The 16328-nt window shown below is 41.8% G+C and overlaps 2 protein-coding genes across 4 annotated transcripts in view; one reads left to right on the top strand and one right to left on the bottom strand.

Moving 5' to 3' along the window:
- FMN1 (formin 1) overlaps nucleotides 1–16328 on the bottom strand; it is a 394550-nt gene that overhangs the window by 29929 nt on the left and 348293 nt on the right. For both annotated transcript variants that reach the window (XM_030318570.1, XM_030318571.1), the window contains 2 exons: nucleotides 13922–13973; nucleotides 7347–7496 (listed from right to left, as the gene is read on the bottom strand). In XM_030318570.1, the coding sequence (XP_030174430.1) occupies nucleotides 7347–7496; nucleotides 13922–13973 (202 nt within the window). The remainder of the gene's footprint in view (nucleotides 1–7346; nucleotides 7497–13921; nucleotides 13974–16328) is intronic.
- Nucleotides 11219–11977, top strand: LOC115516154 (securin-like). 2 transcript variants are annotated; one of them, XM_030318572.1, is made up of 2 exons: nucleotides 11219–11337; nucleotides 11587–11977. In XM_030318572.1, exons 1-2 carry the CDS (start codon nucleotides 11219–11221, stop codon nucleotides 11975–11977), a joined length of 510 nt encoding a protein of 169 aa, XP_030174432.1. The 2 variants fall into 2 exon arrangements, with proteins under 2 accessions (XP_030174432.1, XP_030174433.1); XM_030318573.1 differs by having other exon boundaries at nucleotides 11219–11292; nucleotides 11548–11977.

Consider the following 16328-nt stretch of genomic DNA (forward strand, 5'->3'; position numbering starts at 1 on the left):
GAAAAGACACATAAACTACTCAATAACAGCTGGGATGTAATTAAGTCCTAAAGGATGTTCAAACAAAACAAAACAAACAAACAAAACAAAACGTGGTCAGAGACCAGAGGAAGAGGTAGTTCTTCTACTTAAGGACATGTCAGAAAATTTCTAGAGAAGCGGTTTTGGAGTAGTCCTTAATAAAGCTACATTTTGACCAGCAAGAAACAACCAGGACAATACAATGTAAAGAATTACTAATGAGAACCAAGGCAAGAGTGCAGAGTGTGAGAAACAATGAGTCATCGTGGTAGGTACACGTGAGAAGAGGCTAGAGGAAATGAGGTTGGAAGTGAGTTAGGGCAAGTTGTTGGAGGCCCACGCTCTAATATCCGGGAGAGAATATGGAATACTTGAAAGAGCTCTAGTGTCAAATAAGACCTCTATGTTTTATCCTCATTCTGTTGCTTACAGTGCTACTGTGACGCTGGCAGTTAATTTACTCTCTTCTGTGCTTCTGTATGAACTAGCAATACACCTTTTTCCCAGGCTGTTGTAAGGACACAATGAGTTAATGAATAGATAATGCCATCCGCGGCCAATCTCTTCCCTTTGATGTAACTGAAAACCACAGAACACATTTAAAGAAATAAATGTAATCTAACTTCTGTTTTAGAAAGAGAACTAGATACAATATTAAGGGACATTAGAGAGGAAATAGAAACCTATAAGTAGAACAGAACAGAAGGAATGTTACAATAACCAGGTGAGCGATGATGGTCCTAACGAGAGCAGTACTACTGTGAAAACAAGGTATAAAGAAGAATAACCATTGAGGAGGTAAAACCAAGAAGTGAGCAATAGGTAGGAAATGAATCTTGTGGAATTAAGGATGATTCCAGCTTCAGCCTGCCTTTGGCTGCTAGGAAGAGGATACTGATGCAGATGACAGATTGGGTAGCCGAGAAGGGCCAAGTCTCAGGTCACATGGGGTACGTTCCAATGGGGTCTTAGTGAATTACAGATGGAGGTTCGGCATGCTGTGGTAATGTTTAGTGTGCAGTAGGAGATGTGGTTCTAAGACTTGGAACCAAGACTTTGGTGTGGGAAGGAAGACCTGGGAGGGGTTGAGAAAGAGTTGGTAGGGGAAACTACGAAAAATAGTTGGGACTAGCTAGGGAGGAGGTATACGCAGAAAGAGGAACACTGACATGGGGACCTTGGGAAAGGTCACTATTTTTGAAAAAACTTTTTTTTTTAATCTTTATTCTTGAGGAGAGAGACAGGGTGTGAGCAGGGGAGGGGCAGAGAGCGAGAGAGAGGGAGACACAGAATTGGAAGTAGGCTCCAGGCTCTGAGCTGTCAGCACAGAGCCCCACACGGGGCTCAAACCCACGAACAGTGAGATTGTGACCTGAGCTGAAGTCGGACGCTCAACCGACTGAGCCACCCAGGCGCCTCAGGAAAGGTTCACTCTTAGGCAACGAAGAAATGAGGAGCTATCGAAGATGGAGGACGATGATCACGTTCACAGATTTTTATGCAAAAGTAAAATAATTTTTCTTGTTTAAGCAGTAGTTATTTTGGCCTTGCTATGGCAGCTGAGGCTTTATCCTTACTGATGCAGGAAGGAGTGTGTGACAACGAAAACGACAAAAATGAACATAAAACCTTCTTGTGAGAAGCTAGAAGGGAAAGGAAAGAGATGGAATGCAGTTTCCAGGGGGGCAAAGGGTCAAAAGAGATGTTCTAGGTTTTCTCAAAGCAGTTGATCCTGAACTTGTTACCATTTTCAAGTCTATCATCTCCTCTCCTTAGTCATAGAATATTCTGCAGAAGTAGTTTTTAAATTTATTGCTTGGGAAATCAGCAGAATTTATTCTTTGTGATTATAATTCTGTTCTTAAGTCAGGCTCTTTGGGACATTTACTATTTATTTGTACAGAACTGTCTTCAAATGTGAATTAGGAAAGTTCAAAGTTTTTCTAATTTAACTAGGGGGTGATTATTTGTATTATTAAAGAGTCCTTCAAAATACGAAACATCTTAGCAGTTAAGTGTACACCAAATCATTGACATACAACAGAGGACTAGGAAGAGAAAGTTAACTTGTTCGAAAATGACATGACTGTAAATGCATGTCAGTGAGAAGGGGAAAAGCAGAATTCAATGAATAAAAATTTAGTTTATGGAATTTTTTCCAGGGAATAACTTTATCATAGAGAGGAATTTCTGCAATGTCTAACATGTGATCAATGGCTCCTTTGTGTGGCTGAGTGATTGCCTGTTTCTAACTCCTGGTCTAAAGTGACCTGAGCAGGGGGCAGCTGTGAGGACAGCTTTCAGGATAACCCCACAACAGCTTCTGAACTCTCTGCTGTCAAAGGATTATGGCATTGTGTAATTAGCAACAATAGCTGCAAGTATATATCTTAAAACAGAAACTCTGTTGGTATTTAGCAGAACTAACCATCCAATCCCCCATAGTGTAAATTATAGCTATATGTGTAATGAAATTTCTTATTTGCATTTTTCATAAAATTCACCAAACTCCTTATTCACTCATTACTTACTGATTATGGTTTTGTTTTGTTTTGTTTTGTTTTTTAAATGGCACTTTTAAAGTCTGCTTTGGCTCAGGGTGAATTATTTGCCAAGATTTTATATTCCTGGAGTCATGAATCCTCTGAGACTTCTTTACCTTTTGCAAATTCATAGCTCATTTTGTGGGTGGTAGTAGTTTGTAGCCTCTATGTGCACATGTGTGGGCATGTGTGGGGAGTAGTCTTAGGATATCTTAAGTAGTGAAACATTTCATAGAAGAGGTCCTATATGGGCTCCTGGGTGGCTCAGTCGGTTAAGCGTCTGACTTCGGCTCAGGTCATGATCTCACAGCTCATGAGTTGAGCCCCACGTCAGGCTCTGTGCTGACAGCTCAGAGCCTGGAGCCTGCTTCGGATCTGTGTCTCCCTCTCTGCCCCTCCCCTGCTCATGCTCTGTCTCTGACTCAAAATAAATAAGAAGATTAAAAAAAAGAAGAAAGGGTCCTATATACCAGAATAATTAAATGGAAAAAAAAAAAGCAGAAAATGGAGTAAAGCATAGTCAATAAAAGCAAAAAAAATTAGGTTACCCTCCTTGTAATTATGCATTGCTTGGATAATCTGTTGATTTAATAGGTGGAAGAATTGTGTGTTCCAAAAATTCATTGCGTGTTTGGATAGCAAGAGGCACAAATAAAAGTACATGAAAAGGTAAGATGAGACAAAGCTGCCTCTGAGGGTAAAAAATCTTGATCAACTTTAATAAAATCATTAAATGCAATGTTAGGTACACATGAGCAGAGGAAAACATTTTTGTGTGCAACACTTAAAAAAGGTTGTCTCTAAGACCAATATTACTACTGAGGGGAAGTACTCCGGGCAGGAGGGCAAGTTGGCTAAAGACATTTACCAACCGAGAAGGCAATGAAAATTCTCCCTGCTGCACCCTGCCCCCCCTCCCCCAAATCTCTCCCAAGTTCACAGCCAGAACCTTGGCTGGAAATGTCTTCTAATACAGTCTCTAATGAGCTGAAGAGCAAAGGTGGGAGGTATTATCTCAGAAATGAAACACACTGTTTCTCAGAGTAGTAGAAAACTATTTTCTGGATTTATAGAGATTTCTAGCTAGAAGAGATCACAGTGAACATTAATTCCTGCTTCATTACAATACATGTATCTAACACATGTGACCATTGTGTGTACCCCCAGGCAATAAGCGACTGGCCCAAGATTACATAGCAAATTACCAGTATAAAAATGTTGATTTTCAAGTCTCTATCTAGAGGTCTTTTTTGCACTACTGAGCAGTGCCTATCAACAGAAGGGGTAAGAGAGGGTCCTGGTACTTTCCACTGCAGCGGTAAGTTCCATCCAGTATTTGGGACAGCATGAGGACGGGTGGGCCACAGACCAAAGGTCTAGGGAGTGAGGCATTCTGGATTTGTGCCTAAACACAGAAGTTGCTCTTTTGCCTAATATTGGCTTAAATGCGAAGGACAATTTAGTGACATTAATATGCCATCACATAGGAGCTTGCTTTTCTACTGATAGAGTTAATCTGCAGGTAAATCACATCGCTGGTGAAATACTATGTCTCCTCTACTCAAACACAGACTTATGTCCTGACACCAACTTAAAGCTATGGTTTAGCATTCACTCACAAGGCACAAAAACACTGGATGTTTTTATATTGTCATTTGTGTGTTTAGAGATTATTCTGGGTTTTATGAGGGGCAGTTGTCACCCTGTTATGAAGCTGTATCCATCTCAATCTTGCATCAAGCTCATGTGTATTGATGGAAACCATGCTAAGCAGCACAAGAAGTAAACACTCTATCACCACAGACTGACTACCAATAAGCTGAAGTTCTCAACACTTCCACTTCATTTGGAAGTGCATTTATACCTTTGAAAATACTCCTACTTCCCCTTTATTTTCCCTAATGATTTTTGGGATTTTATTTTTTATTTTTTTTATTTTTTTTTCAACGTTTATTTATTTTTGGGACAGAGAGAGACAGAGCATGAACGGGGGAGGGGCAGAGAGAGAGGGAGACACAGAATCGGAAACAGGCTCCAGGCTCCGAGCCATCAGCCCAGAGCCTGACGCGGGGCTCGAACTCACGGACCGCGAGATCGTGACCTGGCTGAAGTCGGACGCTTAACCGACTGCGCCACCCAGGCGCCCCTGATTTTTGGGATTTTAATTGGCCTTCAAATATAATTAAAATTCCAATAGGCAAAGGACACCTGGGTGGCTCAGTCGATTAAACATCCGACTTCGGCTCAGGTCTTGATTTCGTGTTCGTGGGTTGAGCCCCACATCAGGCTCTGTGCGGACAGCTCAAGAGCCTGGAACTTGCTTCGGATTCTGTGTCTCCCTCTCTCTCTGGCCCTCCTCTGCTCACACTCTTTCTCTCAAAAATAAACATTAAAAAAAAAAAATCCAATAGGCAAAATTTCTTTTGATGGAATCCCACACTATAGTTTTTTTTTTCCTAATAATTCCAAGCTATCAGGATTTCATTTGGTTTTGAATTTCATTTTCATGTTATATTACTGTATCCTGACATTTAGTGTTGTTGGGACTTCTTGGCAAAGACTAATAAAAAATAATATTGAGCATGATTCAATGGGTGTCAAAACAATCATATTGTTTCTCATGTAATTATAATAGAAGAATTCAAGTTAATTTGGTTATTTTAGCCCAATGAATATGTGATTCCAACAGCTTAGCAGATAGAGGACAATCAAAAAAAAATCCTCACATCACAAAGAAACCCTGGATATTAATCAGTTTGTTTAACCGGATGAACAGTCATATACATAATGCGCTAGCATTTCCTAACAAATAGACTTCTGTAAACAAACCATTTCCAAAAATATTTTATGAGCTGTCATTAGCTTCAGAGATGTTTTTCGAGGTTGGCAACCTTGGTGATCCATCTCACAAAAGCTTGGCTGGAATGAAGAGACCCCTGAAATTGCTAAATGAGGAGACCTGAGAAGGGTCCTGTGAAGTCATGACCCTTTCAAGGGGTTGGTTTACAGAGTGTGAAGTAGGCAATTCACCAGCTGCACCCAGGAAGCCGTGCTGGAAATGCTGGTGGCTAGGAGAAAGGGACACTTTGAAGGATGGCTGGAGACCACTGCCCCTTCAGACTCACAATTAGTTTGCTCTAACTTCTATGATAGGGAAAGTCTCATTAATTTGGACTATAGTTCAATATTTCAACCCAAGATTATTAAGATAAAAAGCAATTAATTACCCTATCTGGTTTTGGGGGGGCATTTTTTTTTTTTAGGGCTCCAACTATAAGGGCAAATTTACTAAGGATTATGCTTAAAATCTGTGATGGAAGGATCTTAAGCAAAGTGTGTCTATTCAGAACCCACCTCTGGAATGTCTGGCTTTCAGGTGTGGGTGTGGAGAGCTGATGGCCAGCTGATGCCCTGTTAGAAGGATAGGAGCTCAGCTCACACAACAAAACTTGTTCCACAGCAGCTTATTAGCCGAAAAGGCTAAATAAGCAACTGCCGGGTGAGAGCAAGAAGTTGGGTGCCGAGATTTTTAGGGTTCTTTTTCTCCACATTATTATTCATTATCTACTTTCTTAAGAACGTCACAACAATTGGCTTTGCATCAGTTTATCTACACAATGGATATATTCATTGTAATTCCCGTGTTTTCAAAGAAGTAATGGTGGAGACATACGCTGATAAACATTTTTAAAGGTCTTTGACTTTTTCAGGAAAAAAATTAGGCTTTTGAAGAAATTCCTTGAGAAAATATTTTTGACTGTGTCAAAAATCTCTAAACCTTGATCCCTTTAAAAATAGCTTTTAAAGGTGAAAAATATTAGTGTAGTGTGTGTGTGTGTGTATGTGTGTGTGTGTATCAGGCATACGCCTTGTCTTTGATTACAAAGTAAAGAACAAAAATTATGGAACTTCGGGTCTCAATGTTTAGTGAGATAAGGATGCTAGAATTACATAAACCATTTCCCTTAATTTGTAGAAGTTTTCTGTCTCCTACTCCACTTTGAAGGACACTCTCATACATCTGTTCTGCAGTAGTATAAGCAAGACCTTTTTGAAGTTTAAATGCATGACACCCTTTGTAGAACAGTGGCAACCTGATCAAAACAGCGATCAAGCAGAAATGCTTTTTTTTTTTTTTCTCCTGATAAACAGGGCCAAATTTAGTCTCTTTCTAGGCAGAACGAACACACACTCTCTCTTTCTCCCTGTATTCAGAGGCGAGGCTTTTCTTCTACCCCCCACTAATAAAATCAGGAGGCTGCAACGAGTTTGAGCGGCAAGCAGTTTGATGTCCTCAGCAGGATACGAGGAGTCAGAAGTGGCGCTGTAAATCCAGAGTGGGGCTTCGACACTGTGTTAAGTGTGGCCCGAGTCTCAGAGATTTCCTTTTGATGCAAGTTCAGTATATTAATGGGAAAAGCATTCACTTTTATTTGTCTGTACTGTCTGCGACAGCAAGGCTGCCTCATTTAGCCTGGGCCAACGTGAAAATACACAGAGAAGCAATCTGTTGCAAATTAGCACAGCCCCCCTTTCATTTACTAGCTAGTAATTGGAAGGGGTTAAGAAAGTGTAACTTATCAGATCATGGGAGCATATCTGCTTGTGTGGACAGCATGCCTCCCCCGGATTTCCCCCATGAGCCCCCAGGCAACAATCTTTCCTCAATCTTGATCTGAAAGAAAATACTGATGTGTGTGAAATGTGCACACTTGGGGAGGTTTGAGACCGCAGTTTCCTAGACTCCTGAGGGGGGTATTGATGACTCCATTAGAACCTTACCTTTCTTTAGATATGGTTTTGCTCTCCCGCTTCCAAATGGTTTTAAAGTCACTGCAGAACTCATACCACACCATAAACACGTAGTTGGGTGTGATCTCCTTCTCACCGGACTTTGGCTTCATCCCAAAGTATCCTACTGTTGTTTCAAAACTGCAACAGGTAGGGAGGAGAAACAGAGGATGAGAAACTGTCAAAACCATCAGGTCAAGGACGCTGGGGGCATTTCCCACATATTCATTCTCTAAGACAGAAGCCCAGCCTCATAGTGACTGTGGCTTACCCCAAGCCTCAGAAAATCTATTTGTTCAAACTGATTTTCCATGAAATCCAACCTGATACACCTGGCCACATCTTCTGTGTATGAAAATGAGGATGTAGAATTCCAGGGTCTTCATCTCAATTCCACATCATTTACCAGCTCCTCGCTTTATGTTTAATGATCATATGGATTATAAAGGTGACATATTGATTCTGCAGCATTAGCACTGGTTAGATAGTCCACCGGGAATAATCTGTTGAGTGTTTCATGGAAAATCAAGAGACTATTCTATCCTTATTCTGGCATCTTCTGGCTTCGTAATCTTGGGTCAATCACTCAGCATCAGACTCTCAGTTTTGTCAAGGGTAAAATAAGACTTAAAATAGATGATCTCTGAGAGGATTACATAGTAAAGCTTGATAGGATATAAGAATGCAAACCACCCATGTATAAAAAGAGATAAAACTGAAGGCACAGCAGGGTTTGGATGAAAAACCATCTTTGACCTTAAAAATATGATCTCTAATCCTGTCAGAAAAGGATCCAGGTTTTCCAAAGTAGATTCTCAGGTATCGCTACGAATCTCCTGACCTACCCCATGGAGGCTCATTGCACAGCAGACAGCCGGGGCCTCCCAAGCAGCCCTTCTTGGAGGCGCTAGCTTTGTAGCAATTTATAGCTCTGCACTTGGTCCCCCACTCCCAGCCCCCACCCACCCAAAGCCTCACAAGCTCATTTGCCATGAGCAAGAACACTTAAATAAATGGCCCCCTTTTCTAGGGTGTTGGAAACTAATCAAAGCAGGAATGGCTGGCCAGGTTTACTACTCAGTGCTCTATCATCTGTTCAGACACAGCGTTGTTTTTTTTTTTTTTGTTTGTTTGTTTTGTGGCCATCCTGAACACTGAGCTTCTAATGGAGCTCTATTCAATGGCAATTGTAAAACCCTGAAGCCCCGTCACTATTACAGAGAATACTTTCATCTCGTTCTCAGTTATTGGGCAATATGTATCTCATAAGATTTTATCACATTTCACAGATGAACTGTTAATTGATTCCATGGCTATGATTAGGTGAGACCCAAGCTGGAGCTGCGGCTCCGAGTCCCATAAATTCTTTGTGCTTCTGTAAAGAATAAATCTGTTTTTAATGCAAATTAAAACTACTGGCCAGGGAATTTTGGCTCCCAGTTATTAAAAGACTGGAAGTGCATAAGTGGAGAAAGGCAATAACTGTGGTAATTTCTTAAGGGACTCTCCTATAATTCCAAACATACATATTTTGGAGCAAAACCAGTAAGGCAAGAAAGCAATGTCCGCTTTCACACCAGACATGACTCCTAACTCTGTGGCAGTCACAATACTGATAAAACCAAATGCATGCTCTATGGCATATGCTTTTATTTCATTCGAAATGAAAATTATATTGACTGTGGAGAGTTACATAACCCACAGGGACAGGCCATGCGTTTCTTATAGAGCCATGGGACTTTAGAATTGGAAGAGACTTATAGGTCAACTTGTCTGATGTTTTCATTCTAGAGATGAGAAAACCGAGACCTGGAAAAATTGAATGACTTTATTCATTGGCAGAGTGGGGCCTACCATTTGGGTCTCTTGATTCCCAATGAAATGCTTTTTCCACTCTACCCTTCTGTTGTTCATGTTCGTTGACACAGGCATTTAAAAAATAAAAATAGCTTTTTTTTTCCTGTTACCACTTTATTCAAAAAAAATTTTTTTAATGTTTATTCATTTTTTTGAGACACAGAGACAGAGCATGAGAGGGATAGGGGCAGAGAGAGAGAAGGAGACACAGAATCTGAAACAGGCTCTACTCTGAGCTGTCAGCACAGAGCCTGATGCGGGGCTCAATCTCACAAACCGCGAGATCGTGATCTGAGCCGAAGTCAGACGCTTAACCCGACTGAGCCACCCAGGCGTCCCTCCTGTTACCACTTTAGACACAGTTGCCCCCGATATTTACTCTCCAGGAGAGCACACTGTCATTTTTTTTTCTCTTCCTTATGGTCACCTTCTATGCAGGAACATATTTATTTGTGCATTAACAGAGAAGAGAAAGTCTTCAGAGGAGCAAATTCTCTTCCTATCTTCCAGCAGGATATAGTGAAGAGTACAGAAACTCCAGTCCCTGTGCTTCATGGATCGCCCCAGCACCCTTGGCTTTATCTGGAGTCTAGATCGTGAGACCAAGGTATTGCAAATACTTGTGCAGTTTCAGAGAGGGCCAGCGTTGCCTGTCGAGTTATCACAGAGCTTCAGAAAAGCCTGTTATGGTCTTGGGAGCCTCACTTTTTCCAACCTAAACTGGAGCTAACCATGTACCCTCACCGCCTCTCACCCTGGGGATTTGTGAGGCTTTGTTTGCTAACCCTCAAAGGGGATGAAAACTAAAGGAAATACTGACTTACAGCATTTCCACCCCGCTGTGTATTTCAGAAACTAAGAAAGCAAGTGAACTTCTTCCAAGGAACCAAAGCAAACAAAGTCCCAGGGGATGGCCTGGCTTTGGCACTCTCCAACTCTGACAGAGATGAAGTTGCTCTGAGGCTGTACCTTACTGGACTTCAGTGTTATCCATTTGTTCAAGCGAAAGCTAAAGGTTAGCTTATAAACCTACAACTATGTTATAAGGTCTAGGTCATTGTCCTCCTGAAAACTGTTTCTATTTAGCAACTAGGGGAATTTTCTCCAGTGGACAAAGGGGCAATCATGCTTTCTGAAATTTCTGTCAGCAGATAACTCTAAAATAGCTTTCAATTTTTAAAACACTGATTTCTAATCATATGTTATGTTTTATAAAACTTTTTTTACCTCACCCTGTTCCCTCTTTTCCTCTCTGCTATGATCCCTTATCTGAGGTCTATCTTTTTAATTCGACTAAATATTTTTAGAGTGCAGACAACGATTGTATCGAAGGGCCCATAGCAAAGTGAACTGTTTTATGATGCCAGAGCGGAACACATCCACTTATTGTTTTCCATGCGTGCCTTTAGAAACTGCTTAGGAAAAGCAAATATTCCTTAGCCTCAGAGTAAATTGTTTCTCTTGAGGATAAGACGTAAGAATTTACTAAATCTCACACGAATATTGCAACACTGACCACCAACTTCCTTAAACAGTGCGACCAAACAACTGTGGTTTCTACATTAAAGATGGGATCTAACATATTTCATGTATGACATGAAAGCTACGCTACCTTCACCACAAAGTCACGGAAAACGCTGACAACCAGAATTTATGACCCCCCTCAGCATAGCTAATGCACAGCAGCAGCTTCGGCCCCTCTAAGGTGGGCCCCCTTTTCCTTCAAGCAAGAATCTTGAAGGAATATTAGAAATTTGACATCCACCCCGGAAACCAAATTTCTGTTTGGCCTGACACCAATGTGCCCTTGTTGACAGTCTCTTCTGAATATGCGGACTATTTTCTGTAACACAGACATTCGTTTTACACACAGAGGAAGGGAAGACTTAATACAGGGAAGAGGCCAACCAAGAGGCACAAAAATCTAGGGAACCACTGCAGGCTGAGTCTTGGAAGAGTCTGGCTGTTGGCTCTTACGTGAGTGAACCGAGAGGTCCTGATCCAGAATGGCTACCCTGATCTTTGTTGATAAGGAAAATGGAGACCCAGGCACCTGTGTGGCTCCCAAGGATGGGCAGAAGCTGCAGTCTAGGCCTCCAGTCAAAACTTTAAATTTTTTTTTAATGTTTATTTATTTTTGACAGAGAGAGAGAGAGAGAGAGAGAAAGAGAGAGAGACAGAGCATGAGCATGAGCATGGGAGAGGCAGAGAGAGAGGGAGACAGAATCCGAAGCAGGCTCCAGGCTCTGAGCTGTCAGCACAGAGCCCAACGCGGGCTCGAACTCAGACCGCGAGATCATGACCTGAGCCGAAGTTGGACACTCAATGGACTGAGCCTCCCAGGCACCCCTCCAGTCAAAACTTTAGATGGGAGATCTCAGGTTTCAACACCAGGTGTAGGCAAAATGTCTGATGCTCATGCAGCCTTACCTAAAGCTACCAGAAAGGCTTTGAGAACTGTCAAGAGAGCTACGGAAAATTCAGTAAAGAACGACGGACCTCTCAAACAGAAGCAGCCAAACTTCTCTGCCAAAAAGGTAACTGAGAAGACTGTCAAAGCAAAAAACACTGTTCCAGCCTTGGATGACACCTATCCTGAAATAGAAAAATTCTTTCCCTTCAATCCTTTAGATTTTGAGAGTTTTGACCTGCCTGAAGAGCACCAGATTGCATACCTCCTCTTGAATGGAGTGCCTCTCATGATCCTTGATGAGGAGAGGGAACTTGAAAAGCTGTTACACCTGGGCCCCCCCCTTCACCTCTAAAGATGCCCTCTCAACCATGGGAGTCTAATCTGTTGCAGTCTCAAGCGTTCTGTCGACCCTGGATATTGAATTGCCACCTGTTTGCTATGACTTAGATATTTAAATTTCTTAGCACTTAATAGTTTGTCTGTTTTGTATTAATAAAGCAATTCTTTAATAAAAAAAAAAGAGGCACAAAAATCTAAAGACATAATCATGCGATTATTCTGGTTTTCACAGATGATCATGCTTGGATGATAACTGTGACTCAAGAACATGTCTGCACTTAGAAAAATTTAGGATTTGCCTTAATTTCACTTTCATCTGTAGTTTAATTTTTTTTTAATTTTTTGTTTATTTATTCTTGAGAGAGAGAAAGAGAGAGCATAAGCAGGTGGGCAGAGCGAGAGAGGGACACAGAATCTGAAGCAGGCTCCAGGCTCTGAGTTGTTAGCACAGAGCCCAATGTGGGGCTTGAACTCACGAGCCATGAGATCATGACCTGAGCCGAAGTCAGACGCTTAACCGACTGAGTCACCCAGGCTCTCCCATCTGTATTTTAATTTTATTGGCAATTGAAGGTAGAACAAGATGTTGGTGCTCGTCAAAGCAGAGCAGACAGACCATCTGTAGGATTTCAGAACTCTTGAAAATTGTGGCTAGACAAGAGGAAATAGTTCATTTCTAGAGTTTGTATATTTGCATTTAATGCATTGCTCTCCTCACACATTTATAAAGTTGGTCTTTCTTATAGGCTGTTTCCTAACCCTACCCCTCATTTAATTTTCTAGTCCTTTTAGAACTGGCACCAGCAAAATGTATCCAATTCTCTCTGCTGAATATGAGAATGCCTCAGTATATTCCCACTCACCGTTTTAAGAGGGAGACATACCCAAGCTGACTAACCTGGTCAAATGACAAAAACTCCGATCGAGGACCAGAGCCAATGCTTATTGGGTGAACTGGATGGTTCCATTCTGCTGTCTATTAAGAGAGAGAAGCGCAAAGAAGAGGCCTGCAGTGGGCAAGGGGTTGAACAGAAGACCTTGGAGATCTCTTCCAATTTCTGGGGTACTTTTCATATATACAGGTCAGTCCCTCCTCCCCACTTGCCCCTTGTTTCCAGTATCGCCTCAGATCTGAGGAAAGACATAAGTCTCTTAGGTGTTTGCAAGAATTGGTTTAGTTTAGTTGTAATGCTACGAAGGATCACACTGTTCCTAACTTCCATAAAGAGGTTCAGGAGCAGAGAAATGAAGGAGAGGCAGACAGTGTCATGACGTGTATGACACATGTCAACCAATCACTTCTGAACGGTTCTGTGCTCTTTGAGAAGAAATATTCCCAAGTCCTGTCATAGTGCTTTCCCTCCAGCTCCTGACAGAATCTTATTGCTCATAGATGCATAGCCTCAACAAATGGGGCCAAAAGAACGGCCAGTCAGACATTATGCTAAGTAAAATAAGCATGCCATAAAATGAAAAATACTGTATTGATTTCGTTTATATGAGGTATCTAGAGTGGCCAAAGTCTCAGAGACAGGAAGTAGAATAACGGTTGCCAGGAGCTGGGGTGGGGGAGGAGAGTGCGCAGTTATGGTTTGATGGGTACAGAGTTCCATATGGAGATAGCAAGTTCTGGAGATAGATGAGTGATGGTCACACAGCAGTAAGAATGCACTTAACAATGACAAAAAGGAACAGCTAGGGGTGCCTGGGTGGCTCGGTTGGTTAAGTGTCCAACTCTTGATCTCGACACAGGTCATTATCTCACAGTTTTGTTCGTGAGTTTGAATCCCGCCTGGGGCTCTGTGCTGAGTGCGGAGCCTGCTTGTGATTCTCTCTCTCCCTCTCTCCTTGCCCCTCCCCTGCTTGTGTTCTCTCAAAATCAATAAGTAAACTTAAAAAAAAAAAAAATGGAACAGCTAGCCACAGAAAGGACTAAGGCCAAGTCAGAGCCACTTACCTTTTCTGTGCATTCTCCAAATGACTTTCTTCCATTTTATGCTCTTTTTTGGCTGCAAGAAAGAAATAATTATTATTAAAACAGCATTTTCTTCCATCATATCTTTTGTGTAATCTTTTCTTTTTAATGTTTATTTTTGAGAGAGAGAGAAGGAAGGAAGGAAGGAAGGAAGGAAGGAAGGAAGGAAGGAAGGAAGGAAGGAAGGAAGGAAGAAAGAAAGAGTATGACAGGGGGAGGGGCAGAGAGAGACACAGAATCTGAAGCAGGCTCCAGGCTCTGGGCTCAAACTCACGAACTGTGACATCATGACCTGAGACCTGAGCCAAAGTCAGACACTCAGCCAACTGAGCCACCCAGGCATCCCATGTTTTGCATAATCTTCTAACTTTAATTACCACGTTATCAAAATAATTCTGAACTCAGGGGTTGGCGGTCCATACCACATGTCCTGGAGATAGCTCTCAATTGGCTATATCTCCCACCCCCACTTTCTTGAGAACAACTATAGCCAATGGTGGCCATATAATTTACTATTCTCACTAGGACACGTCTGAGACTGAAAGAAGGTGATAACTAATAATTACACCTTGACGAAAACATAAATTGCAACAATCCTGGCCAGATTGGTACATGTAGTCACCCCAGCTACAGCTGGCCTCTTTGTGAGCTTTGCCACGTATTTGGCACTCTCCCCACCCCTCCCCAAACATCAGAAACCCTGTACCATTTACAGCACTTCTGCTCAGGTCCAGATAAAATCACCGGAACCTTCGCATACACTGTCTCTACACCCATGGCCTCCTTTGGCAGTCTGTGGAAGCCTACGGTCTCCTTTCTCAGAATACTGATTTTAAATGTCTTGAAAGAACTACTTAAGACTACTAAGGAAATCCATCATACTGAGATACAACCCTGAATTTAGAGATTAGGAATTTATAGTGTTCTGTGAAACTATTTATTCAGGAGGCTTCATTTTTGGGTAGTGCTTTTATAGATCTTTCTCTAATCAGAAAAATAACACTGTTATATATGATAATAGCACTCTTTCACTTTAAAAATGTCTAGAAGGGGGGCCTGGGAGGCTCCATCGGTTAAGTATCTGACTCTTCATTTCAGCTCAGGTCATGATCCCAGGGTCATGGGATCGAGCCCCACATTGGGCTCTGTGCTGATAGCATGGAGCCTGCTTGGGATTCTTTCTCTCCCTCTCTCTCTGCCCCTCCTCCACGCACACTCTGTTTCTAAATAAATAAATAAATAAATAAATAAATAAATAAATAAGCAAACAAGCAAGCTTAAAAATGTCTAGAAAAATAGGCAAGTCGTAATCCATAAAAGCCCTAAGGTTCCTTTCATTGAAGACTACAATGGTGTGGGAGGGAGGGGAAAGTGGGTGATGGGCATTGAGGAGGGCACCTGTTGGGATGAGCACTGGGTGTTGTATGGAAACCAATTTGACAATAAATTTCATATAAACAAACAAACAAAACAAACGAACAAACAGACTATAATGGTGTAAAGTGAATAGGAAAGAAAATCCATCATATCTATTAGGGCCTATGTCATGATACTTCAAGGTAAAAGGTATTAAAGGATTTTAAAATGCCACTATTTAATTAAGCCTAACTCTGCTATGTACTACCTGTGTCACCGTGGTCAAGTTACTCAGGACCAACTGCATAGTTATTAACTCATCTGTCCTATAAGAATAGCCCCAGTGACTACCCTCACACAGCTGTTCTAAAGATAAATGAGATAATACACATCGAAGGCTTAGCACATAAAATATGATCAACAAATGACATGACAGATATTACTAGTATGTCATCATCAACATCATTGATATTAAAACGCAAATTTTATTAAGTTACTCCTCTGCTCAAAACCTTTCAAAGGCTTGTCGTCACCCTTGACATAACCTCTAATATCTTCATGACGTCCCATTCAGCCCTGCAGGTCCGCTCCCTGGCTCCTCTGGGACACCACCTCCTCTCTGCCAAGTTCATTCCTTTCCAGGCTCGCTGGCCAGCTTGTCGATGCTTGAGTGCACTGAGCATGCGCACTGGGGGTGTCTGCACTTGCCACGCCTCTCTGGGACACCTTGCCTACAGTCTCTGCCTGACTGGCTTCCTTACAGTATTCAGGTCTCAGCTCAGGTATCACCCTCTCTGACTTGACTAAATAAAAGATCACCCCTTGTGGCACATCCCCGTCCCCTCGCCCAACTCTCTCTGCCACCGCACACTACCCCTTTTCTGCCCAGCCTCTATCTACCTGGTAGACTATTCGTTGTCTCATTCATTTATGATAAGACAACTGAATGTAAGCTCCAGGAAAGAAGCAACTTCATCTGGCTTGTCTTCTGCTGAGCCTTAAACATGGGAAGAGTGCCTATATATTCAATAAA

The sequence above is a fragment of the Lynx canadensis genome, chromosome B3 (genome assembly GCF_007474595.2).
Source record: "Lynx canadensis isolate LIC74 chromosome B3, mLynCan4.pri.v2, whole genome shotgun sequence".
Taxonomy (NCBI): domain Eukaryota; kingdom Metazoa; phylum Chordata; class Mammalia; order Carnivora; family Felidae; genus Lynx; species Lynx canadensis.

What these genes read in the sequence shown, in the direction of transcription:
- LOC115516154 (XM_030318572.1), top strand. Translation starts at nt 11,219, where the DNA reads ATGGCTACCCTGATCTTTGTTGATAAGGAAAATGGAGACCCAGGCACC. An exon ending in ACTTTAAATTTTTTTTTAAT is followed by an intron (nt 11,338 to 11,586) that starts GTTTATTTATTT and finishes TTTAGATGGGAG; the next exon opens with ATCTCAGGTTTCAACACCAG.